This window comes from Paramacrobiotus metropolitanus, unplaced genomic scaffold (assembly GCF_019649055.1).
Source record: "Paramacrobiotus metropolitanus isolate TYO unplaced genomic scaffold, Prichtersi_v1.0 Parri_scaffold0000073, whole genome shotgun sequence".
Classification (NCBI taxonomy): Eukaryota; Metazoa; Tardigrada; class Eutardigrada; order Parachela; family Macrobiotidae; genus Paramacrobiotus; species Paramacrobiotus metropolitanus.
The window spans coordinates 434,026-459,742 of record NW_026570293.1 but is presented as its reverse complement, the minus strand read 5'-3'; the positions used below and the strand labels follow the sequence as shown (position 1 = coordinate 459,742).

Below are 25,717 nucleotides of genomic sequence, written 5' to 3'. Positions count from 1 at the left end.
TTAAATTATAAACGCGGCGTTTATAACTTAATGCACTGAATCCATATTTTCAGGAATTTCTATAAATGCATAAGTATGACAGATGTTACGATCGGTTGCCGGTAAACCGAAAGGTATAAGAAAAGATGCAAGTTGTACATACAGCGTGTGATAATACGCCACAAGCATACAACCCTACAGTATTTGAATAATATAATTGCAACACTTATGCACACATCTTCGTTTGAAACTGCGACCGCTTATATATGTTGTCGCCTTCGCAGTACTGCCGGAAGTTCGACAAATATGCGCCTGTTATTGTGAGTTTCCTGAATTTACAGAACGCATGTTCTTTTTAATGTCTCATAATCATAATGGTTTAAATTTTTTCGACGTTCGTGAACTACGCCGGGTTTTGGTTAACTCAAAAATCATTTTTGCGGTTTTTCATAAGTGTTGTGCCTTGAGATTCTCTACATACAAGATTTATGTGCTGATTGTGCCGTCGCAAACGTTTGAAGGATTTGAAAGAATTTCAACAGCGCGGAGTACACCGTCGCAGATCTTGAACTGGCGGACGGCCATTCTAATAGTAAGCATTTTTCCTGTAAAACAACTATAGTTGCATATGCCTGGAGCAAGAATTACATACCCGGCGTTTGTGGATCTAGGGTGGACACGACGAAATCTATTTCCTGCATGACCACGCGGGCCAACCGCACCGGTCCAAAAGCCGGTGCGGCACTTGGATAGATCATAGAGCATTCTTGGTACGGCGCACCCGAGCCACTGAGTGGCTATGTCGCTTCATGGAATTTCGTCTGTTCCAATGTTGTAAAGGTTTTATTGCTGATTGATGCTGTTCGAATTTATTGTGTAGCATAAACTTCAATCTCCCTGTACGTAATCTGCTAAGCAATATTTGTAAGGACGGTTCAGTGTTCTAGAGAGCTAGAAGAATTATTTTACTTGTTCTAAACTGGTTACTTAAGTTCAAATGTAATATAGCATTTAGCGTGTACATATTGCACCGGACATAAAGGGCCGGACATATATTATTTTGCATTTCTGGTATCGCAAAATGCAAATGGACAGCCTCCCATAATACGACACCGGACATAAAGGGGCCGTTATCCAGTTTCAGGGCTTATGAAGCTAAGATAAAGCTGCTGGAATCAGTTGCCACTCAATGTACAGTGCGCTCAGAATCAAGACCTATTTAATTGTATCTTGCTATCCCAATCCACAAAGACTGGAAAAACAGCTTACGTAGCTGCGGATTGAAGTTACATTCATCGAGCGCACAATATTAAGAAAACCTACTTAATTGTATCCTGCTGTTCCAATCCACGAAGACTGAAGACACAGCATGGCTGCGGATCGAAGCTTACATTCATCGAGCGCTAAAACTCGAGGCTTCAGTGTGCTCACTGTGCAATATGAATACTGCTTCCGATCAGTCTACACTTATGGCACGATTCCTACTCGTTGAATATTTCCGGGCTTGTGTTTTGACTTGTATGATTGTGTCCCCAGTATCCTTATGTCCTTCATGTACAACTTTATGTACAAATATAGATATGTCATAGTACGCTGTAAAAATACTACTTTTAATCACTGCCGTACCCATTCCATCACTGCTGCATCTTTTATGTACCCCGAATGTGTTCACTAGAAAAGTATAGGGATACTTGAAAGAGGCAAAGGTCAGAACGCCACAGAATTTTCTGCCGACAGAATCTTTGAACAAGAAGCTGAATAAACTGTTGGATAAAATGTACCGTTCTGGTTGCATGTGCTAAACTTACGTTCTCCGTCGTGTTTTAAAGCCGCTTTATTATCCGCCTGTTTTCTCTAAATTCTTGGGCCCGACAGGAATTGTTGAATGTTCAGCCATGTTTAAAATCCCATGCAGATTGTTTTCTGCTAATGTTGTTTTGCTGAACGTAATTTATGGTAAAGCAAACGATTAAGAGCCTGGATGAGTCAAGCTGGCATCAAAGACGTGCATAATATAAGAACAGACATGTTTGCAGGCAAAATTCTAAACGAGTCAGAACGAAGTCGGCAATAACGTTTGGCGGAAAAGTTCCAAGTGCTGGAAGACAGCATAACGCACCGCACTTGCGATCAGGGCAAACTACGTGAAAGTACGGTAATTAAGTCTGTTTATCACATAAAATTAATGACACCGGGAAAAGCTTCGTACGTCCATTTGTGCCCTCAGGCGACAACTGGAGCCTAATCCACGTTCTAAGTGAACAGAAAAAAGGCACTTGATTGTCGTCAAACTACCATTTATGTTGTCAGTCATATTTGGGCACCTGGGAATTTTTCCAGAACAGTTAAGTTTCAGGCGAAATTCGAGTCGATAATCTTAACGCACACGGTAGCATTTAACGGAAGGCGGGCAGCGACAGCTGAGCAAGAGCGTATAAAAACTGAAACAACAAGGCACAAGCATCAGACTTTGCTAATTTATTTGAAACGGCACGCTCGCACTCCGCTACATCGACATTTGCTCTTATATACTATATAATCATCCTTTGACAAAAGAATCCCGAGAATAAGCGCACTGCCAATGGAATTCCCAATAGCGATCGCTGTCATCGGCAGCGCGGCCATTCTGCTTAGTGGCATCGTTAACGCGCAGAACCGTACCGCCATTAATTTTCTTACATCTAAAAATTAATAAGACTCAGAAATGTTGCAGCATGTATGAATTATGTAAGTACATCATGACGGTACATGTAATGGCGAAAGCGCCGACGCGACGACACGTAATTAGTGTCACCATAGTTCAAGATTTTCAAATACAGAAAAACATTTGCTTTAATTTTTAACCCGTGGGGTATATGAACTGAACACCATTTCCTTTAACCTCGGTGAACAACGAGTACTGTGCCGTTGGGCGTTCGTTAACGTGTCTTATCAGATACTAATTAAGGAGGAGAAATTTAACAGCAGTTACTACTTACTCGATGTCCCATGTTTCTCAGAATGACTACTGACGTCGTAGCTATATCTTTCCAGCTTCCCAGTTTCTTCGATTATTATGAAAGGACCCTTATACATTTACATGTACGGATGGTTCAACCCATGCCCCGATTCCGGGAACTGTCCTTGCGGTGAAATACCCGTCCATTGCGGCTTATGCGACCCGACCTGCAGTGACCGTAATCCCAAATGACCCCAATACTGCACACCAGGATGCGCGTGTCCGCCAGGATATGTTCGCATTGCCAACAACTGCCAGCATGTATGAATGCCAACAACTGCCAGCTGGTGTCAAGATGCCCGCCGCCGTCGCCGCCAACGACGATGACGAAAAAGCTGCCGGTCACCGTGAAGCCTACGCAAAAGCCCGCTTTGCACCATATGGTGAACTCATGGGGCCAGCCGCTTGGCCCTTGGGACCGAGAATAACGGCTGTACACACCAGCACATGAACTTCAGAGCTTTTCGAATTGCCGGTTGTTTTCACTTATGTTGATCACTAGAAGCTGTAGCGCTTGGTGTGTCCACTTAGCGAATTTCAGTTTTCACTTTTTCGTACAGCTTTTTATTACGACGATGATTTGGAGTCCTCGGTGCCCTGCGACTTTACGCCATCTCTACAGTATCTGATTCCCACCGTCTGGATCGAACCACTGCACGTTCTGGTGACATGGGGCGGTCTGTGTTTGTCCCATTACTGGCACATGGAGATACTGCATTCCTGGTACGTACAGCCAATGGACTGCCGCCAATAACACGACACCGGACATTCCGGGGCCGTTAACCAACTTCAAGGCTTATAAAGCTAAGCTAAAGCTGCTGGAATCAGTACACAGCCGCTCAGCACACAAAGCGCTCTAAATTAAGAAGACCAAATTAACTTCACTTTGGCAGTGTGTACAGTAGTAATGTTGACCTACCCCTATGTATGAAGCTGTGCAGTTTTTTATTCATTTAATAAATAATTCATCCGTTCATTTAACACTGAACCGATGTATGTGACAAGCTTAGTACAATTAATTTTGGCAATGCGAGAAGTGTATTTTAGCACTGAATGCAACTGATCGTGTAATTTGCACGATTTGCAGTGCTTTACTGGTACCTGTATTTTTGACGTTTTGTCTTCCGATAGTGTGCATGAAATCTGAAATCATTAATCCGAAAACCCAACTGGGAGTATTCCCTCCTATTTAAGAAGTGAAACTAGCTACAGTTTATCAAAAATGTACCTTAATTAGGTATTTACGAGGGGCTAATGTAATAATTATATGGTACCGGCATGTCTAGCACTGCGATAATACGACACTCGAAGCGAATAAAATTATTATTTTGTACAAGTATGTAATTTTTGAAAATGGTAGCAGAGGAATATGTAACGGGTAAGAGCGTTTATGACCTTCTCGGTTTACGGGAGCTGAAAAAACTGAATATTGTAATGCATAATACTGTACTTCAGTAATTTATAGTGTACCGGTAAGGAATTTAAAGTGTACGGGAAATGCGTGAGTTCCGTTCCTTGCGATACTACATAAAGTCATTAAAGTGCATGATATCTGTACTTCCGTGACTATTTCCGAACGGAGCTCAGCATCGGAAACCGAGAGCAATTTTTCTGGTTGGAACCTTGATCTTCCGCATCCTCCAGGCGTGGTGTCTTTATCAATCTTGTCGATCACTGTCACTCACAAAATTCAAGCTCGTTTTCACATTTTCGAGGTGTTATTGTGACTATGCGCATTGTACTACCTGAAATAATACATCCGGAAATATAATTTCCACAACCATTTACTGATTGGTACGTAGCTGGTAGACCGGCAAAAATATTTGTAGTTCCATTAGTACCCGCAATACATACTTATGCGAACCGAGAGTAAATTATTTTCAGCGGAAGCCAACCTGTTCAGTCAGCTTAGACTCGTCACTCAGCTATAATGCAAGTTTATTCATTTGATGTGCATTCATACTCTAATACTTCACAAGTGAATCACAACCACGACGAGTATGCTGTTGCCAAAATAAGGAAGTCACAATCCAAGATGTACAAAGTAATCCAGAGAGAGTCTATTAATTTCATGGCACACATTCTACGATTCGCGAACAAAAAAAGCACTCAATTCACTTTCTTCGCCCTTCGTTTCCGCGGTGCACCGCTGTGCACCTGGTCCCGATGGCACTGCAGTCTGGCATTGGTCGGGAAGGTCTTCCCGCACAGCGGACACGGATGCTGGCGCGCCGTGACCCCGTGAGAGACCATGTGGGAGCGCAGGGCGTCGCGATTCAGCTTGATGACGCCGCAGACGCTGCACACGCACACCGCTTTGGGGTTGTGCAGACGGCGGTGGTGGCGGGTGAGGACGGTGTAGCTGTCATAGGTCTTGGGGCAGTGCGGACAGAGGAAACCCTCCGGCAGCTGGTGCTGCGCCACGTGCTCACCCAGCTGGATATAGTTGGGGAACACTTGGGCGCAGAACAGGCAGTGCTTGGTGCGGTGTTGCTGCAACGCAAAACAGGATTCAGGAAAGTTTAACCTTTTCGGAATCTAATTTTAACCATAACTTCTCCACAGGATACTGCGCGCACAAACGGTTTTCACACCAACGTTTACAAATTATTCGGCTACAGAAATGCAATAAAACGATTGAAAATAGTGTTTGACAACACGCAAAAATGAAAGTTTTCGTATATGTTCCCGAATATGGCACCATGCAGCGGGTCACGTCTCTTTTAACTTCTGCTGCATGTCAATGCAGGAAAAACTTTGATGCATTTCTTTGACATTAGTCCATGGGGTTCGTGAGGAAATTAGCAATTTCAACTTACGCATACTTACGCATCAACCTTTTTCATTTAACGCAAATAATTCGCAGATCCAGAACAAGCGGATTTTTCGGAACTAGAAAAGACTTACGAAAATTAAAAAAGATCAAAACAAAATTCTGGCTGAATAGGAAGGAGCTTAGAATGTAAAAACAAATTTTTTTGTCTTTGACTACAGTGCCACCACCCAAGGCAGTTATGGTTGGGACTTGGGGGCGGCATCCAGACTTCTGTTTTGGCCTTTTCAATTTTGACATTTCCTAGATCCGAGAAATCCGCTGATTATGAATCTGTAATCGATTTGCGTAAAGATAAAAAACGTTGATACGTAAACTGAAAATGCTAATATCCTATTGTTATCCTTACAAACCAATGTCCAGATGTCCTACTACCAACCAGCATTTCATGACTCCACAACTGCTTCTGTGTGACAAACTCTTTCTGACACGTTCCACACGCAAATTTCGCTGTCGGATCCTCTGACTTCTCGGGATGCGTTGTCCTGACGTGCCGGTCAAAGAAATTCACACTGACATACAGCCCACAATGCGGGCACTGCCGCCGCGGGCGGTAGGCCTTCCGGTGCTTTTCCACATGGGCGATCAGCGCGGTCATCGATCCGCACTCCTCCTGACACCCCGGACACGTGGTGCCGCCGCCCTCCTCCACAGCGGCAGCGTCATGGCCCCGCGTGTGCAACGCCAACAACTCCGCCGACTCGAAGGAAAACATACACCCCGTGCACGCATAGACCCCCTCCGTCGCCGGCTTCGTCCGCAATCTGACCTTATTGGACACCTTGACCGAACGCCGGACTGTTTTCGCGCCGCTGTTCCTCAGTTCCACTAGCTTCTCCAACACTGTCACATACTCCTTCAAGGAATCCTGGGCGGTGGTCGGATTGTACTGTTTCATTAGCTTCGGCAGGTGATCAATACGCCGTTTGACGCGGATTTCTAACTTCCGTGCTTCGTGTTTGAGCTTAGCCGGGGATAGTGGCTTGGTCGTGTATGACTGCAGCGCCGCCACGAAGGCTTTCATTCGCGGGGCGAGCAGATCGTACTGGAAGGGATTGAATTTCACAACGGCTTCCAGTTGGGCAACAGCGCCCTCGCGCCTCCAGTCCATCACTTTGCCTTTCCGCAAGTCTGTGAGGGTCTTCACAAGCACCAAATAGCGCTGCATCTCCGGTTCGGCAGTATCGCTGAAATGCTCCACCGCTTCTGGCGCCGTGAGTAAGCAGTCGCGGATGAAGGATTTGAGAGAGCTACGGGTGTTACCCGCGCTTGTTTCGTTGAGCAGGTCCACGACGGCGTCCAGGGCGGCGTGGCGCTGCTTCCCTGGACCGTACTGATACGGATTCACCTGGATTATAGCCTCTAAGCGCGCCACCGCTTCGGGATTGCAGGTTTCGGGACGAAAGCGGGGCGGACGTTTACGCTTTTCTGCAACAATGTAACACGATGATAATAAAAGAATTAGTGATAAAAATGCTATGCCCGGCGACGCTTAGTGCTCTTATTATTAATATTCTGGCGGGAATTTTGGACATTCCGAATTCTGGATGTTTTCGCAGTATGGGTTGGCGTACGGGACAACGGAGTATTCTCTGTGGAGTTCCGCATTAGAAACTTGATATATTTTTAATTAATCTCGATTCTCGTGTACAAGTTGATAGGAACACCAATATATCTGTACACATGATCAATTTTCGATGTTTCTGTCATGTGCAACAACGCGGAGGTGGGTGTGTTACATATCGTGTCTCCGGTGTACGGTATGCGAATCCCTACTTTATTGCGAAAATGTCCGGATTGCGATAAACGTCGAATTACCGAAATTAACACAAATATATACGAAAAAACCGAAGGCAGCAACGCCTTGCTGGTCTTTTAAAGTTACATTAATGACTCACTTCGTCGCACTGTGTGGGACACCGCGTTAGTATCCGCTTCGTCGCCTTCACCAGCATCCAGCAGTGCCGTCGGCATGCTATCACCGCTCGTCTCTGCCACTGGACTGGCTTGTGACGCATCCCCACCCACAGATGACCTTTCCAGTTCTTCTTCGTCTGTATACATACAGTCAGACAAATCAATTATTCCGTTCATTTTTTTTCTCCTACAACAATTCTCTACGACTATTCCACTTATGTTTTTCAAAAAGATAAATTACAAAGCGTGCAGAAGATGTCGATATCGTATACTTCAATTTCAAAATTATGTAATGATAAAACTAAATTAAACCTACCCACATAATAATGCAGTTAACCGACAAATCAAAAACAGTAAATAATTTTTACCGCTATCGTTCACGGCCTCCTCAGCATCACTAGCCAATGTCGGCTGGTTTGCCGTGCTCATATTGCCGGCGTCGTCGTTCTCTCTTTCCTCTTCCTGCAGCGTACAACTGCTCGGTACCACTGGCAGACAGGGAAAACCGTCTGTCATCATGATATCACTGTCTAACGGAAACGATTCCGGCAAACCGGACTTCCCTCCGAGACCTTCACAATACGATTCCAGTTGTGCTGTGTTGGTGAAATTCCTATCACGGGCCGTTTCACGGCGAACTAAACATAACAAAAAATAATTAATTCCATACTTCGACGTTTTTCGCATTCTAGATATTTTCCCGATATGGATTTGCGTGCCGGACCCCCGAAACAATGGTATTCCGTCGGTCCACATTAGAAAACTTGATAATTTTTTATCAGTCTCAGCACAGCACACAAGCTTGTATAAAAAAATGCTAATGCTAATTTTAGGTAAGTTGATTAAAAGTTTTTGTTATGTGGAACAACACAGAGAATACCGAGAAGCCGAAGTACCGAGAGCAAACGACACACATCAAATTTATGAGTACATGAAATGAAAAATTTAATTCGTTGGCTGTAACACGTACCCGGCTGAACATTGCTGATCTCCCGCAGACAACCGGTGACGCTCATGGCTTTGGCGTAACTGGCGGAATACCGAATCTTGAGCTCTTCTCCGGCCATAATGTCCCTTGTCGTAGCAAAGTACACTTGCCCATCCACAGTGTACGCGGTGAGATTGTGCTCGGCAGAGTTGAAGGCCAGCTGGACGAAGAGCATCCAGTTGCAGCCGTTCAGAGATTCCGTGTGGAAGTACTGCATACCGTGCAGCGCCGAGCCGTCAGGAATGCCGAAAAACGGCGGTCGCCGCTTCGCGTGCGGACACATTACGCCGCGCATCGGCCCGAAGACCGTCCGCGCGGGAAGGTTGCTCTGTGTGCGGACACCGCAAGGTAAAGCTGCAACACCATCACAACTTACACGCAGAACGCAAAAAAGGACAGAAAACCAAAATATCTAAACAAGGAAATATCTAAATAATTATCTGTATAAATAAAATATCAATCAACTTAAGCAAGTAAAAGAGGAAAAAAATAGTAATATTAAATGAAAATACTAAATAATTTAGAAAACAAATAAATCATAATAATAAATAATAGTGATCAGTAATCTCAGAAAAATAATAATAAATCTCGACTAAAATAACACAGATAAATCCAAAATAAAGGGATACACAGGTAAAAATTGAAGAAAAATGCAATTAAGTAATTTACAAACCTAATTCCTGATTAGTCCGCAGTCTTAGCACCCCCGCGGTCTTAGTACTCAGTAGTCAGTACTGTCTTACCATCAGGCGTCGCGCGAAGGAAGGAAAGCGACGAAGGGAGCGTGGCCAGCGCCAAGGGAAGGACTTCGGTGTCGGGCACAGAATGCGAATGCAACGGACACGGCTCCTCCAGCACATCGCGCAGGCAGTGCACGCAGCCACCGTTCGACGGGCTGTTTTCGTTATTTACAGAGTGGTGCCCTAAAACAATCATCAAAAATTAAATTTAGTAACTCACATCTAGCCTGTAGGTACCTGATACATCACACCTGCGACGAAAACTACTCGCATCAGGAAAATGGAAATTATAACTCGAAATTAATAATAAATTCAACAGCTCAAAATTAATTTCTAAACGCCAGAACAACACGTACAGAGTAGACCAGTGTTTACAGTGTAAATTTTACACTCTACAGCAAATTCGAGCGGGCAGAAGGAATGAACGGATTTCCCAATGATGGATCTAGAATTAGATGCTATTCATGCTAAGCATACCTCTTTTCCGTTTTCTGCCGACACCCAGTGATGCTGTCGCTGCTGGCTCGGAGTATTTGGCTGCAGACGTGCTGGAAGCCTGCTGAGCGTCAACAGCAGCGCCGACGGCGGGAGATGCAGAACGTGGTGGCAAATGCGGATCGACGTTGGGTTCCATCGTATTCGCAGCAGGCATCAGCAGCAGATAGAAAGAGCTGTTCGCCAATTCGCTCTTCTCCATGGCTGATAATTGAGAGCTTGAAAACTGACAGGTTCACATCAGCGCACCTGATCTGAAGGCGAACTTCAATGCAAAATTAATTCTGCAATTTAAGTAATTCAATTTTGAGATAAACAAATTACAAAGACATCGAAAAACTGCCAAAAGTCAAGACTCAAGAGTAGTATCACTGTTTTTCCAGTGGCGAAATTTTGAAAATGGTAACTGACAGCCCATGGGCGGTCACCAATGAGTCAATGCCGGCCCGGAATTTTACTGGCTCGGTTAAATTGGGAAAAGTCTGCATTCTGCAAAATGCCATGCTCCCGCTTTTTCACGGAGAGCGGTAGAGGGAAACCTCCGGCTCGGGATGGGAACGGGCGGGAAAACACAGGCCCGGGGTGGCTCGCCTGCTTCCCAAGTTTCTGTTGTATGCAGATGCAGTAACTGTTCATACGTACTTCTAACATTAAACAGCATGAGTAGAAGCTGCAGGACAGTCGGTAACAGGCTACGCTGTCAGTAGTCAACAGCGGCAGCCACCCATCAGCTGGCAGGTACAATCATTTCGCTGGCCCGTTTCCGGTGCAGCTTTCATGGCCTGCAATGCGATCAGTTTCTGTTTCTGGAGTTTCAGTAAAAATAATTTTCTGCTAACTTTGTTGTTGTTGTACATACCGTATCGTAAGGGTTTGAAATTTTGATTGTTTCGAGTGATTTGCATGTCGTGTACTGGCGTGAATTGCCGGTTTAGCCATGGAGGATAGCGAAGTGGCGGACAGCTCCTTCTATCAGCTGTTAACTCCTGCAGCCGATGCGATGGAATTCAACGCGTCGCTGCAGGCTTCGTGCAAACGGGATGCATCTCCCGCAGTCCACTCTCCAGCCCAGCGCGTCTCCAGGACGTCTGCGGTCAAATCCCGGCGGTCCACATCATCAACGTCGGGTTTGGGCAAGAAACGTGAAAGAGGTACAGTGTCTGTGTTTTCAGTATCAGTCGCAGCGCATCAATGTATCATGCATGTTATTGATTTTTGTAATTTTATAATTTATTGCCATTATAAATAGATAATATTATTCTGATGTACGACTAAGTATGACTATATGAATACGACAATTACGAAGTAAGTACTTCTACGTTTTTCGCATGTACAATAATAGTAATTATTATTATCTAGTACCTGCGAGTGCCCCTACAGCCTGCACTACCTTGGTTATTAAGTACTTATTAGCCTTGATTTATTTTTTTGAAGGATTATTTTAGTTTGTCGACCAATAAATAACGGGAATAAGCCGTCAAGCAATGCATGCATGCACTGCCTGCGCGATGTGCTGGATGAACCGTGTCCGTTGCATTCGCATTCTGTACCCGACACCGAGGTGCTACCCTTGGCGCTGGCCACGCTTCCCGCGTCGCTTTCCTTCATTCGCGCACAGGCTGATGGTAAGATCGTAAGAGATCTGAAAGGCTTTATTTAAGTTCCGATTGGCTTTGCCATTCCTATCCAGTTATTTCAAATATTTACTTTATTTTTCTCGATATTTTTGTTATTAACCGTGCGCTTTTTCGTTTTTTTTTTGTCACATTTTGGGATGTTTGTATTAAATTGCAATGGCATTTGCAGCTGCACCTTGTGGTATCCGCGCAGAGAGTAACTTTCCCTCCCGCACGGTCTTCGGACCGATGCATGGCGTGCTGTGCCCCACGCCAAGCTGCAGCCGCCCCTCTTCGGCATCCCGGACCGTCCCACGCTGCACGGTATCCTGCGTTTCCACGCGGAATCCCCTCATGGCTGCAACTGGATGCACTTCGTCCGACTGGCCATCCACACCGCCGAATGCAATATCACTGCCTACAACGTCGACGGGCAGGTGTACTTCGCCACAAAGAGGGACATTGTGGCGGGGGAAGAGCTGACCGTCTGGTATTCGGTCAATTACGCCAAAGCAATGAGAATCTCGGGTTGCTTACGGGAGAGCGGTAATAATACCGGTACGTGTCACAGCCAACGAAAATATTTAACTTATTTTTATGCATCTATCATATTTGTTTCGATTTTTATTTTTTCGTGATAATTTCAACATATTTTATAGGAGCCTAGCTGTTTGTGATTTCGCGATATGATGTTTTTCCGCTTTCAGTTCGCTGTCGTAAGAACAAGGGCGACAAAATTCTGTCGAGATCGTACCGCGATGATCTCGTAGTTGCGCATGGTTTGCCCGACTCGTGTCAGCTCTACGAAAATATCGCGTCCGTCGCACTCGATCTGCTCCAATCGGCCAGCAGGGATCTATCGCTTCACGAACGGATAGGAAACGAAAACGATGGTACAGCCACTAGCACGGACGTGACAGAACACGACGAAACAGTCGCGGCGAGTGTATGGGACAAAGATGAAGCGGAACTGTCGCCTACAGCGTCTCTTGACGGGGAGATGGTCCAGCTGGAAAAAACGGCGGAGACCCGGGGATGCGATATGCCGACGGAGCTCGACGACGGCGATGACTGTGCAGCGGATAGTGACGCGGTTCCCGATGAAATACCACAGAGTGAGTTGATTTGATGAAGCTGTCTTATGTTTTCCAATGTTTTCTATATTTTCTAATGTTTTCTTACGCTTTCGTCCGTGAAAAACGTAAGTTTTGATGTGTACCTTACTTTGCTTCAGGAAAGCGCAAACGTATCGGCCGCTTCCGCCACGACAACCCCGAAGCGGTGGCCCGTCTGGAAGCCGTCATCCAGGTGAATCCATATCAATTCACGCCGGGGAAAAAACGCAGCGACGCTTGGGACACCGTCCTGCGCCTCCTCGGCGAGGAATGCACGGGAACCGCCCGTAGCAATCTGAAAGCTTTCGTTGATCGCTGCTTGAACATGACAGCGGAAGCCGCGCACCAATTCAGCGACGCCGCCGGACCGGTGTTCCAGCGCTACATGGCACTGCTGAACACCCTCACCAGTTTGCGGCGAAACAGAGTGACCGACTCACGGGCTCAGTGCCGTCGACAGGACGCAAGCGGGCAGTTGAATGCCGTCGTGGAAATCAATCCGTATCAGTACGATACCGTCGACTCCAGGGAGAAGGCCTTCGTTTCCGCCGTGCAGCGGTATTCCAAGACGACGCTGTCAGTGACAAAATTGAAATACGAAGGACGGGCGTTGGAAAAGCGCGTTAAAAGACGTCTCGAGCAGCTACCACAGCTTCTGGAACAGTACGATCCGGCTAACGCCCCTGCGTCGTTGAAGGAATATGTGGAAGTGTTGCAAAAAATCGCCGGTTTAATGGACAACGGGGATAGGTCGGTGCGGCGTTCGGCTCCGGTGTCCTGTTTCGTAAAACGGAGGAGACCGGTGTCGGAGGGGGTGCACGCGTGCACGGCGTGTATGTTTTCCTTCGAGTCGGCGGCGTTGTTGGCGTTGCACACGCGGGGCCATGACGCCGCCGCCGTGGAGGAGGGCGGGGACACCACGTGTCCGGGGTGTCAGGAGGAGTGCGGATCGATGACGGCGGTGATTGCCCATGTGGAGAATCACCGCAAGGCTTACCGCCCGCGACAGCCGTGCTCGGATTGTGGGCTGTATGTGGATGTGAAGTTCTTGGAGCAGCATGTGAGGATCAAGCATCCCGAGAAGTCCGCGGATCCGGCTGGGAAATTCACCTGCGGAGTGTGTCAGAAAGAGTTTGGCGCGGAGAAACAGTTGGCTGCCCACAAACTGGTTAGTACCGTAAAAGAAATCACGTAATAAAAGGTTGTTTCGGTACAAGTTTGTGTAGTAAAGGAGAATTTTCAGTTTAAAGTCGTATAAAATATACTTCGACGTTGTTCGCATTTGCGGACATTTTCACGATATCGATAAGCGTCCCGGACCCCGGAAACATGGTACTGGGCGTGTTGTTCGATAAGGGAAACGTTTCAAAATTTGATTACATGACAATCATTATTTTTTTTTACCAGCCTGTACACGAGATTATTATAAAGTTACCAAATTTTTTAATGGGTAGCAACGCAGACGTTATAGTGCCTTTGGTTTAATTAGAGAATTTATTCTTACATCTTTGGCATTGCAGCAACACCGGTCCAAGAGCTGCCTGTACTGCGCCCAGTTGTGCCCTTCCTGGGTGGAACTGGGTCAGCACGCGATGCAGCACAAACAGGCGGAGGGTTTTCCGTGCCCGCACTGCCCGAAAATCTTCGCCACGTACCTCATCCTGAGCCGGCATTGCCGCGGCCAGCACGACGCCAAAGCGGTGTGTGTGTGCAGTATCTGTGGCGTCGTGAAGCGGAACCATGGCGCCTTGCGGCAGCACACGCTCCAGCACCATTCCGGTACGGTTCCGCTTATATATCCGTGTGAGCTGTGCGGGAAGGGCTTCCAGACCAAATGGAATCTGGGACGTCATCGCCACCAGAAACACAGCAGCGGTTTGCGGGAAAATTCGAGAAGCCGGGCAGCCGTCGACGACCGGAGGCCGTAAATTTGCGATGTACTTCGAGGCGTTTGAATGCATAGTGAGGGTGGTGGTTTATCATTTTCAGCATTCGAATAACTTCCGTTCCAGGTTTTTTGGGTTCTTCGTTCACGACGCATTGTGATTTGTTTTGTATTAAGCCGTTACAGGAGGATTTGTTTTGTTCTATGAAAATAATTGAATGAATTTGCCAACAAGCGAGGGACACGTAGTACAGTAGTACCAGTACTGTATGTACTATACTTGATTTTTATTCGGCAATCCGTCAAAATAACAGCAAGTGCTAGCGTGGATACTTATTTAAAGTAGACAGATTCATCGCTGATACTGTATTTAAGCATCCAAAACAGCCAAAAGCTGTATCCTCGCTAAATTTTCGGAAAAACCAGACTGGTCGGTGTGGTCGTTCAGTGACCTTTACATACTTGTTGTATCCGGCTAACCAAAGGAATGATGAGACCGGGAAACACATCCCCGCCTTATGCAACTTCAGTTACTTACTAGGCTGTTTCTTGGCGCTGTCCACCGAATGATAACGAACGTGGAGTTGTATCCACCAAAGAAAAAGCCATTTTAAGGCTTTAATTTTCTGGTGGTTAAAACTCCAAAAATTGAAAAGGCGCAATCTCCTTCGCCGCATCCAAGTGCCGTGATAAGATTCGGACCAAGATTTACGGAGACCCAATGACAGTGAATGACTACGAGTATATTTTTACGGTTGACGACTATATTTTTACGGTAGTCGCAGCCGCTCGTCACGGGCATAATGGAAAGAGTACAGTACATACGTGAGAAGGAGTAGTATTACTCCGGTGAATCAAAATTTTGATTCACCGTAGTAGCGCTATGCCTTCTCACGTTGTTAGACTCGTAACCGTGCACTGCGCGATAACTGGATGTTAACGTTTTTAATGATTAACGGATAACAGACTGAACTCCAGATTCGATGTAAAGTAATGATATTGTGTAAAGCATTAACAAGCGATTAAATATGACCGACAGAAATCACGTATCCTTCGCGTACAGATCCAACGAACATTCTCGTACTGATCACAATAATGTAGCCACATTCCTTACGTGCACCATTGTAACAGTTCTAGAAGAAAACGGACCTTATATAAACACAAAATGGCGTCGGTTACGTCATAAACTGGAGTTGGGAGCTGGACTTTCTAGTTACAATTCCCGGTTGTACATTGTACTTGCAGCTCCCAACTGCAGCATATGATTCAGCACAACTGCAGCATATGATTACTGCATATGTACACTGTATAGAAGTACACTACCTAATTTACTCACTTACTGATATTCACACACACAAGTTGTTTACATTCTTTTACCGCATGGAGCGGCACTAGCACATTAGCTCAGCTGGCTCGTCAGCGATAGCCAGCCAGTGTATCACTGATACACATGCTGTGCAAACCTCAAGGAGGCTCGCAGCCCAGATGCAGCTACCTGTGCAGCCGTGTTGCACGCGTGCAAGTGGTTGTTTACATTCTTTTACCGCATGCAGCGGCACTGGCACATTAGCGCAGCTAGCTCGTCAGCTATGGTGCTACACACCATGCGCGTCTCTTAATTATTGAAAACACTTGTAGTAATGCTGTGCACTTGTAATATACATAATTATTTGCCAACTTACCGAGTAGTTTAATTGCTTATCTGGATTGTGCACGACTTGGATATAACTGTGAAACTCGACATGTGCCCAGTGTACTGTACGAGGACCATTGGGTGCTGTGAACATACCCTTCACGTTTAGGCTGCGATGAACACCCGGGAACTGACTTTACAGAAAATTTTATTTTGGTAAAAATGTTATTCTAAACTGTTTTTACCGTCTATTTCGACAAATTACGGTTCAGAAAAAAATTATTGGATCTTCAAACCACATTTTAGAAGATCATAGTGCTTCACAATTTCAAGTCACAGAACAAAATACCTATTATTAGCCCGAACGAGTACAACACAAAAATTTGCACATAATACGTTTTCAGTTAAATTTTGCGTTTTTTGAAAGTCCGTTTGGTAACTTTTGTTGGCGTATTCGTAAGATTGCCCAACACAGCACGGCCATTAGATTTCTGTGGAACTTTCTGGCGTTTTTGCTGATGTTCGGCACGCGCTTTCTGAAACTCTGAGCTCGTGATAATCGCTCCGCTATCCATCCGCAAACGTTGGTCAGTGGGTCTTTTTTCCTTTCGAGGGTGGAGCTCTGTCAGACGGTCGAAAAATCCTTGGGCAATGTTACCAGGCGCCACAGTTGGCTTAAACCCTTCCATCTTATCAACAAGGATTTCTGCGATTTCTTCAGCCGTAGAATTAGGCGCATGAAATTTCACGCGAACAAACTGTTTGAGTTCCATCAATTCGTTTGCATAAACTTCGCGAAAGGTTAACAGTTCAGGTTGGTCCTGCTGTAATGTTTCGGGGTTTACATCATTGGTGGGCTCATCCACAGCGCGACACACGTTCTCTGGATTATATGGAAAAATCCCCGATGCTTTGAAACCGGAAATTATATTTGACGGCATGTTGAAATCGTTCCATTTTGCCATCAAGTGTTTCGCAAAATTCTGCTTGGATATCTGTATTTTAAATGGAAATTATACTCACGGGCACATTACCACTAAATGTTAAAGTTTTTACCGCTTCGTCCAATAAGAGTGGCTGCAGTCGCAAGTAATCCCGCCAGTACTTCTTAACTGGCCCGAAAACTTTAATGTCCATGGGCTGCAGTTTATCAGTCTGTCCAGAGGGAAAAATCACTACGGTAATATCTTTTTCCGACATCAAACACTCGTGAATGAATTCATCGTTCAGCATATGGGAACTATGGCCATCCAAGAAGATAACGTTCTACAAATGATAATTTTAATACTTATTTATTTATCTGCACTGTGCCATTGGCTACGCAGAAATTAAAAATAATCAATTTAACTATTATGGGTCTTATAATAATAATACTAAATAACGTCATTATTATTAGTTGTATAATAATGTTTATGCTTGTGAGTTCTTTTATTACCGTGATGTTTCTGAATTACCTTTTCCGCTGTCATGGCAGGAATGACTACGCGTCGAAGGTAATTAACAAATGTCTCCGTGTCCATAATCCCTGAATTGTTAACCCCGACATAACAGCGATCATCGGTTCCGTCCAGTCGAGAAGCCATCATCACCTTGCCATCGAACAGAATTAACGGTCTCATAATCTCTCCCGCAGCGTTTCCGCCAGCCAGAACAGTAACCAGCTCTCTGTCGTTACCATCAAAATAAGAGAGTACATCTTTTGTCCCTTTTCTTGCATAAACCGAAGTAACTCGCTCTGCCACTTGAAATGCAGACTCATCAAAATTCCAGACACCGCGAGGGTCCTCCAGGTATCCGCTCATGTGCAGCTCGCTCAGCTTCTTAAGCCATCCTTGGCGGTTTTTTACGGTCCATTCACGTGATTTTTTCCGGTTTGCACTGTGAGAAATGCGCTGTTTAATTTCTGGGTGACGCTTTAAAAAGCCATAGTGCCAATCCTCCGTAAAACGTTGTTTCTCGACGGCAAAACCTACAAACGTGTGATGCGTGAACAAGAGCCAAATAACGGAATTTTTTTTCTTTACGATACTGCAATTTTATCGGCGCCAAAAGCATTATTTTAAAGCGTTTTACCTTTTTCTCTCAACAGTGGAGGAATAATCCGTTTTAACATCGGTTTATTTAGAGGCACTCCAAGCCTTGCACAGCGCAGCATGGTGTCCGCAATGAAGTTCTCCTCAGGATCAGTAAATATCCGCTGCCATTGCCCATTCTGTTGAGGCACAATTCCTTTCAGTCGTCTTCCTAGTGTCGTGCGATTAACTCTGTAGACCTTTGCGGCAGAAGCCTGCGATAAAATTCCCTCCTGACATGACTTGACTGCTGCATCCATAGCAGCATTATGACAAGCTCTAGAGACTAGATCCATAGCTGATATTTTTGGACAGTTGGATTTAGTACACGTAACAAATCAGATTTATTAGAAAAAAAGTAAAACAAACATCATTACAACAAATCAAAAATAGAACATAACAAGAAATAAACAAATATGTACTCGTACTGGATGTTGTGCGTTTTAAACTTGGATTTAATTTTAAAATTCAGACCGTGATGCCAGTAGTGTTGCGAGCTGCAGACTAGTCGGATGTTCATCGCAGCCTAATCGTGAAGGGTATGTTCACAGCACCCAATGGTCCTCGTATGGATACTACTGTACACTGCACAGTTATATTGGTTCACTTTCACTGTTTGATTCAACAAGTTGTTTACATTCTTTTACACTATGGAGGAGCACTTTAACGCATCAGGCTCGTCAAAGCCTTTCAACGTACAGTGAATAAAATATAATTGCTTTTTAGTGGTCATTACTATTTCCTCTATTCTCAGCTTATTTATTCATAAATAATCATAAAAACTAACCGCTACGATGGAATATTATTTTCTTTATCACTGTACATTATGACCATACTGTGTAACCAATTTTGACAGTTATTTGCAGTCTTATGGTCTATTGCGTGCATGCTTATGCGTGCGTGCAGATCAACTGGAAAAAGTCCGCCAGGGTCGCCGCAAATTTTTTTTCCACTGGAGCTAAAGGTGCATTTCTATTAACAATTACTCCGCTAGCTGCAGAAATTATGAATTTCTTGTACACGAAGTAAGTGAAGCTGATGTTTTTAGTTCATATTGTGTTGTAACACATGGTATATTTTTTATGTGTACATAGTTTCGGGGATGCTATACCTTAACAAAGAAAGCCAGGAGACAGTTGAACCTCGAAAGCCTGAAGGAAATGCTATTAGAAAGCCTGGCACCGCTAGACCAGCCAAATGATATAACCGTGAACTATCCGTTTAACATTACGCGGAATAAGCGTAAATTGGAGGTTTCCGCAAAAGAAATAAATAAACGGTTTCGACTTACATATTACAAGCGTCGAATTGTCGACACGGAATTTAACACTCGACCATGGGGTGACATTTCCGTTGATTAAATCTTCAACTGTCAGTGCTGAACAGTTGTTGGTACCGGTTTTCATATTATGACTTACTCCGAAAAAGGCCTCGAGCAATATTATTAAAATTAACATTAGAACAATGCATGTTCCCATAACTGCTTCACAAAAGTTCTTTTTACACACTAGGCGTGCCATTTTGATAGTATATTTTCTTGCTTATGTATGATGATTTATTATGATTTCGTGCCTTTAATACTTACTTTAAACTGAAAACACAATCCAGACAACCGATCATATAATACAACCAAAAATTAAAATTTTGTGCACTGATAATATCATCGAATTGTGTGCGGATGTTAGTACTGCATATGTAGCGAATATATACAGTGTACAGTTGTGATGACTCATGTATGGGAGTTGGGAGCTGTAGTTATAAAGTGCAACCGGGAATTGTAACTAGAAAGTCCAGCTCCCAACTCCAGTTTATGACGTAAGCCGTCGCCATTTTGTGTTTATATAAGGTCCGTTTTCTTCTAGTTCTCATCGGTTCTCACTCAGAAACATGTAAAATTGTAAACATGACAACGCATAAGCAGCTGTGAATTAGGTAAACTAGGAATGGTGAGAATCAGTGATCCACGCGACTGGCGTCATTCTGTTGCGTCGTCTGGCTGGCATGCGCCATCACACACGCGCACATCCGGCTAACCGGCAGCATGCAGGTGGCTTGCAACGGCTGGCAACGTTGTTTACCACGAATAGCAGTTTCGATTTCTTTCTTTAAAGTTTTAAACTTGTAACATTTGAATTATCCAGCGTAAATTTTTTTCTATGAATATCAGCTTCGGGCTTTTGCAGTTGCTGAACGAAACATGAACATTTGGAAAAAGTTGAAGAAGACGACTGTTACGACAACAGCAAACATCCAGCATTCGTGTAAGGTGTAACCGCCCGCGGGCAGTCTGTTACAGTGGTCCAGCTGAACCACTTCCTGTGCAGTTTGTCAAGCCTTACAGCCTTTACAGTGTTTGTCAGTGTGTACGAGCGTAAGCGAAATAAAAATTTTAGCATTTCTAAGATTGTAATTTGTACGTAATCATAATTTCTTATTTGAAATTGATTTTGACATGATAAATAATCAGTTTGAGCTTCGTGTCTTTGCTGGAGTTAAACTGCCAGACGGAGAAGAGCGAAGTGGCGAGTGGCTCTTTCTATGAGTTGCCTGCTGCGATCCCGATGGAACCCAACGCTTCCCTCCATGTTTCATCACGTTCTGCATCTCCCGCAGCCCGCGCTCCTGCTGCAGTCCAACGGGTCTCCAGCAAGGCGGCGGCCAAATCTCTGCTGCCCACATCATCTTCGCTGAGTTTGGGAGGTAAACCCCAAAGAAGTACGAGCACGCCAGATGGCTCGCATGGGAGGTTGTGGCTAAATTCCTAAATGGATTTCCTAAATTTCTATGAATTATATTCACTTTGGTGGTCATGTTTATCTTCCTCATCTTTTTTCTACTGCCATTAAAATAGACGCTGAAGCGTGAATTTTTAGGAGCGCTTTTCTCCGTAAGTTGTTAGTCGAATTGTAAGCCTTGGGGACTGTTTTAGGGCGACCATCAGTAAATAAAGAAAATACTCCTTCGCACGGTGGCTGCGGGCACTGCTCGCGGAATGTGCTGGATGAGCCGTGTCCGTTGCATTCACATTCTGTGCCCGACGCGGAGGTGATACCCTTGGCGCTGGCCACGCTCCCTTCGTCCTTCTCCTTCATCCGCACACCAGAAGACGGTAAGACAACGGACAATGAATCCCACAGAATATTCTTAATCAATCCTGGAAGAGATGTATTTTATTTTTTTTGTATTCTCTCGATTCTCGTTTATTTATATTGTTCCATAAGTACTAAGTCTAATCTTCATTTAGTGATGATTGGTGTGTGTATTGCAAAATTTTCGACTTTTCTGATTTCATGTCTCTTATCAAGCCTCCTTGTTTTATCTGCCGTCAATGATGTTCTGGCTGTGCGTCAACTGCGATCGTATTACATACAGAGTTACCTTGCGGAGTCCGCGCGCAGTGTAGTTTTCCCGCCCGCACGGTCTTCGGACCGATGCGCGGCGTCCTGTGTCCGCACGCCAAGCTGCAACAGTCTTCCTTCGGCATTCCGGACCGTCCCACGCTGCAGGGCATCCTGCGCTTCCACGCGGACTCCCCTCACGGCTGCAACTGGATGCAATTCGTCCGACTGGCCATCCACACCGCTGAATGCAATCTCACCGCCTACAACGTCGACGGACAGGTGTACTTCGCGACAAAAAGGGACATTGCAGCGGGGGAAGAACTGAAAGTCTGGTATTCGTTTAATTACGCCAGGGCCTTGGGAATCTCGGGACGTCTGCAGGAGATTAGTAATAAGAAGCCTGGTGAGTGATAGTGATTGATTGGTTGATTTATTTTCGAGTAGCCCAGCCCGTAAACGTTCAGCCCTCTCCCCATATCCCCAGGAAATCTTTCAGTGAACTTCACCCTATGTGCTACGAGTAGTTGTAATATTTCGATTTATTTGGTGATTTAGTGGCTGTTTGTCTTCCGTTGCTGCAATTGTTTTTTTATTGTCGTGGATTTCGTAGTTCGCCATCGTAAAAACATGAAGATAGCGCGGCCAACAGCGTATGTTGATGATCTGGTCCCCGCGTCCGGTTTGCCTGATTCCTTTCCGTCGGACGAACATATTACGCCAGCCGACGCTGTTGATCGTTTACCGGCACGTGAAGATTTGACGTCACACGCGGAGGCAATAAACGAAGAAGACAGCGACGATACGGACAGCGAAAGAGACGCTGGTGATTCGGAAGAGGAAACCGCCTCAGAAGAAGAAGATGGGGAAGCGGAAATGCCATCGGCAGTGGATGCTGGCGATGGAGGGAATGATCCCGCAGTTTCCACAGCGATACCCCGCAGTAAGGTTTTGGCACCCTGTAGAATAAAAAAATAGAGTACTGTCTACGGTTCAGAAAATTTCATTAGTTAAATTAATAAATACGTGTGCAGAAGAAACCCATACAGCGGTTACAAATTGGCAGCATCGGATTCGAAAAAAAAGCGCTTGTGTGCGTATTATGCGTTACAGCGAAGCATGTCCTTTTTGTCGCACAGTGTAATTCTGGTCCGCTCGTTGTTTGGTGAGAAAGTAAATACTGAAATGTATTGTCAATTATAGGAAGCGTATAAAGCGTTGATTAGCCTGTGCGTTGATTTGCGCTGGTAGACAGTAATTTAAATGATTTAAATGCATCATTGGAAAAAAACAGCCAAAATCTTTGGAAATCGGCGTTAATTCGCACGAGTCGTTTATTCTCCCTTTACCCCGTGTGAAAATTAAGCCAACTGTTGATTCATCCTGTTCTTATAATCTGTTTCACGGTGCGTGTAACGGTTTCGTTATTTTACTGCAGAAAAGCGCAAACGTCCCTTCCGCTTCCGTCACGATAACCCGGAAGCGGTGAAACGCCTGGAAGCGGTGGTCCAGGTCAACCCGTACCAGTACGCTCCCGGCAACCACCGCAACGCCGCCTTCGACAGCGTCGTGCGTCTCCTGGGCCCGGAGGCCGTGGGCAATACCCGCGGCGCTCTGAAAACCTTCGTGCATTTTTGTTTGGCGCAAGCAGCGGACGCACAACTGCGTTTCAACGACGCCGCCGGACCGGTGTTCCAGCGCTACATGGAACTCCTAAACACCCTCACTGACATGAAGAAAAACAGGGTCACCGACGTCAGATTGGGGAAATTGGGAAGCCGGCGACAAGAAGCGATTGAAGAGTTGAAAGCCGTGGTTGAAGTGAATCCGTACCAGTATAAAATGTACAACGCGCGGTATAAAGCGTTCGATCAAGCGGTGCAGAATCTGCAGATTGGTACGAAGGATGCATCACCGATGAAGTCAGGAGGTCGCCGAAAGACGGAGGGACGGAAATTAGAGGTCCGCGTCAACAGCCGTCTCGAGCAGCTCCCGAAACTCCTGGAGCAGTGTGATCCGACAACCGGCGCGGACTCGTTGATGGAGTACTTGGAGGTCTTGCAGAAGGTCGCTGAATTGAAGGACAACGGTGCCAGGTTCGTGCAGCGTGCGTTCCGGATGTCTAATTCCGTCGCGCAGCGGACGAAGCCGGCGACGGAGGGGCTGCATGTGTGCACGGCGTGTATGTTCTCCTTCGAGTCGGCGGCGTTGTTGGCGTTGCACACGCGGGGCCATGACGCCGCCGCCGTGGAAGAGGGCGGCGCCACCGCGTGTCCGGGGTGTCAGGAGGAGTGCGGAACGATGGCCGCGCTGATCGCCCATGTGGAGAAGCACCGCAAGACCTACCGCCCGCGGGAGAAGTGCGCCTATTGTGAGCTGTATGTCAGCGTGAAGTTTATGGGGCAGCATTTGCGGAACGTGCATCCCGAGAAGTCCGCGGATCCGGTTGGGAAGTTTACGTGCGGAGAGTGTCAAAAGGAGTATGCGTCGCAGAAACAGCTGACTGCCCATGAAATGGTTGGTAAAACAAATGGGAAAAATAATATGCGAAAAAACTTTCGCAACAGTGGAATTTTAGAAAAAGGAGAATTTTTTGTTTTAAATGCATAGAAATCATGGTTTTATTTATTCTTTAAAAAAAACAAGATAATAAGGCAATAATAATCTACCACTAGAAGACCCAAGCGAAGCCCGACGATAATTTGATCGTTCAAACTGTAAGAGGAGAATCCTCTTTACCCACAGCAGCTGCCCTACCTGGTTGGCTCAAGCTCAAGCACAAATATCTTGATCTTCGCCAACAGCGGCGATGGCACAGTGGCTGTGCTACGTGGATCTCACTCGGTAGCCAGCGGTTCGATTCCGCTCCATCGCCATTTTTCGGAATTTCCTCCACAGACAGGACTTCATCTGACTACCCTCCCTCGCTGAGATCACCACGGACAGCCGACTTATGGTTGCCTCTGTGATGAAACGTCGCAGTCAAATTTATTACAATTCAAAAAATTACATTTTCAAATATGTTTTAGTTTTGTATTACAATACAAAATAATCCAAATAAAATTTACGAAATAAAATTAATCATATTAATTTTACAAAAATTTGTACGTGACCGACAAAAATCCCGTTTTCGTGAACATAGAAGACCTTCGCTTCGGTCGACTATGAAGACCGGTCTGAGCCGAAAAAGATTTAGGGACAATCTTTTTTCTAATTCTAGAAATAAACTTAAAAAAATTCTGATGCCTTTAATAAGTATCGTTATGGAAGTACAAACTGAGTACTAGAAAAAACGAGTTTTATAACAAAAACACTTCTTCGATGCTATCCTGCTCGGGGATTGTACCCATAACACATATCGCGTTTCCCCGTTGCATTTGGATAGATAACCGCTGTCTAAAAAACTCTTTCGCCGTCTAAAATCTAAAAAAATTCTTGAATTCATTTCGATGCTTTGCAGCATCACCGCGCCAAGCGCTGCCTGTACTGCGCCCAACTCTTCCCCTCCTGGCCGCAGTTGGGGTATCACGCAGTGATGCACCGACAGGACGAGGGCTTCCTGTGTCCGCACTGTCCCAAGACCTTCGACACCTACCTGAGCCTCAGCCGGCACAACCGCCGCTTGCACAACGCCAAGGCGGTGTGCGCCTGCAGTGTCTGCGGCGATGTTAAGCGCAACCGCTACGCCCTCGGCATGCACATGCTCAAACACGGGATCGGCACAGTCCACCAGCATCCCTGTCCGCTGTGCGGGAAGAGCTTCCACTCCAGATGGAAACTGGAGCGCCATCGCAACCAGGTGCACAGCGGCGGCCGGAGTGGAAAGCCGCGGAACCGTGAAGATACGGATGAGAAGCCGCGGAAGCGTGCTGCTAAGACGTGAAATGAGTGTTTTCCTGTTTAAGGCATTCTCACAATGTTCCTGTCTGAATGTTTTGTACACTTTCAGGGGCTGATATTTGGATGTTATAGTTGCATTTGTAAGGATGATTGCGCGCTTCTTGATATATAAATTTGATTTCAAAGGTGGTTTGTGCTCTTTCTTACGCCACGCCGTCCTACAATGTAACTTGATGCCGATTTTAATGAGACACTACTGAGAGGAGAG

General features: G+C 45.5%; 4 protein-coding genes across 9 annotated transcripts; 2 read left to right on the top strand and 2 right to left on the bottom strand.

Annotated features, from left to right (window-relative positions):
* Positions 1–4,934: 4,934 nt before the first annotated feature.
* LOC129594975 (uncharacterized) lies at positions 4,935–10,322 on the bottom strand. Of its 4 annotated transcripts, XR_008691248.1 has the most exons (8): positions 9,933–10,322; positions 9,459–9,638; positions 8,698–9,069; positions 8,096–8,365; positions 7,709–7,864; positions 6,160–7,238; positions 5,807–6,083; positions 5,332–5,470 (listed from the first exon to the last, which is right to left on the bottom strand). XR_008691248.1 is itself a non-coding variant. In XM_055491849.1 (7 exons), the coding sequence occupies exons 1-7, from the start codon at positions 10,150–10,152 to the stop codon at positions 5,087–5,089; spliced, it is 2,661 nt and encodes an 886-aa protein (XP_055347824.1). In that variant the 5' UTR covers positions 10,153–10,322; the 3' UTR covers positions 4,935–5,086. The 4 variants fall into 4 exon arrangements, 3 of the variants coding, with proteins under 3 accessions (XP_055347824.1, XP_055347826.1, XP_055347827.1); XM_055491849.1 differs by lacking the exon at positions 5,807–6,083 and having other exon boundaries at positions 4,935–5,470; XM_055491851.1 differs by lacking the exon at positions 5,807–6,083 and having other exon boundaries at positions 4,935–5,470; positions 6,190–7,238.
* Positions 10,323–10,887: 565 nt separating this feature from the next.
* Positions 10,888–14,789, top strand: LOC129595024 (uncharacterized). The gene is given in 7 exon segments (XM_055491928.1): positions 10,888–11,101; positions 11,396–11,575; positions 11,757–11,828; positions 11,831–12,124; positions 12,274–12,681; positions 12,801–13,849; positions 14,202–14,789. Coding segments are annotated over 7 exon segments (2,625 nt in total). The 3' UTR covers positions 14,610–14,789.
* A 1,636-nt stretch (positions 14,790–16,425) lies between these two features.
* Positions 16,426–18,703, bottom strand: LOC129594982 (uncharacterized). Its single transcript, XM_055491867.1, has 4 exons — positions 18,273–18,703; positions 17,654–18,168; positions 17,256–17,465; positions 16,426–17,194 (listed from the first exon to the last, which is right to left on the bottom strand). The coding sequence occupies exons 1-4, from the start codon at positions 18,565–18,567 to the stop codon at positions 16,604–16,606; spliced, it is 1,611 nt and encodes a 536-aa protein (XP_055347842.1). The 5' UTR covers positions 18,568–18,703; the 3' UTR covers positions 16,426–16,603.
* A 272-nt stretch (positions 18,704–18,975) lies between these two features.
* LOC129594976 (uncharacterized) lies at positions 18,976–25,717 on the top strand. Of its 3 annotated transcripts, XM_055491854.1 has the most exons (8): positions 18,976–19,235; positions 20,455–20,532; positions 20,764–20,986; positions 21,201–21,380; positions 21,644–22,015; positions 22,223–22,552; positions 23,048–24,126; positions 25,070–25,717. In XM_055491854.1, exons 3-8 carry the CDS (start codon positions 20,833–20,835, stop codon positions 25,490–25,492), a joined length of 2,538 nt encoding a protein of 845 aa, XP_055347829.1. In that variant the 5' UTR covers positions 18,976–19,235; positions 20,455–20,532; positions 20,764–20,832; the 3' UTR covers positions 25,493–25,717. The 3 variants fall into 3 exon arrangements, with proteins under 3 accessions (XP_055347829.1, XP_055347830.1, XP_055347828.1); XM_055491855.1 differs by lacking the exons at positions 18,976–19,235; positions 20,455–20,532 and having other exon boundaries at positions 20,550–20,971; XM_055491853.1 differs by lacking the exons at positions 18,976–19,235; positions 20,455–20,532 and having other exon boundaries at positions 20,550–20,986.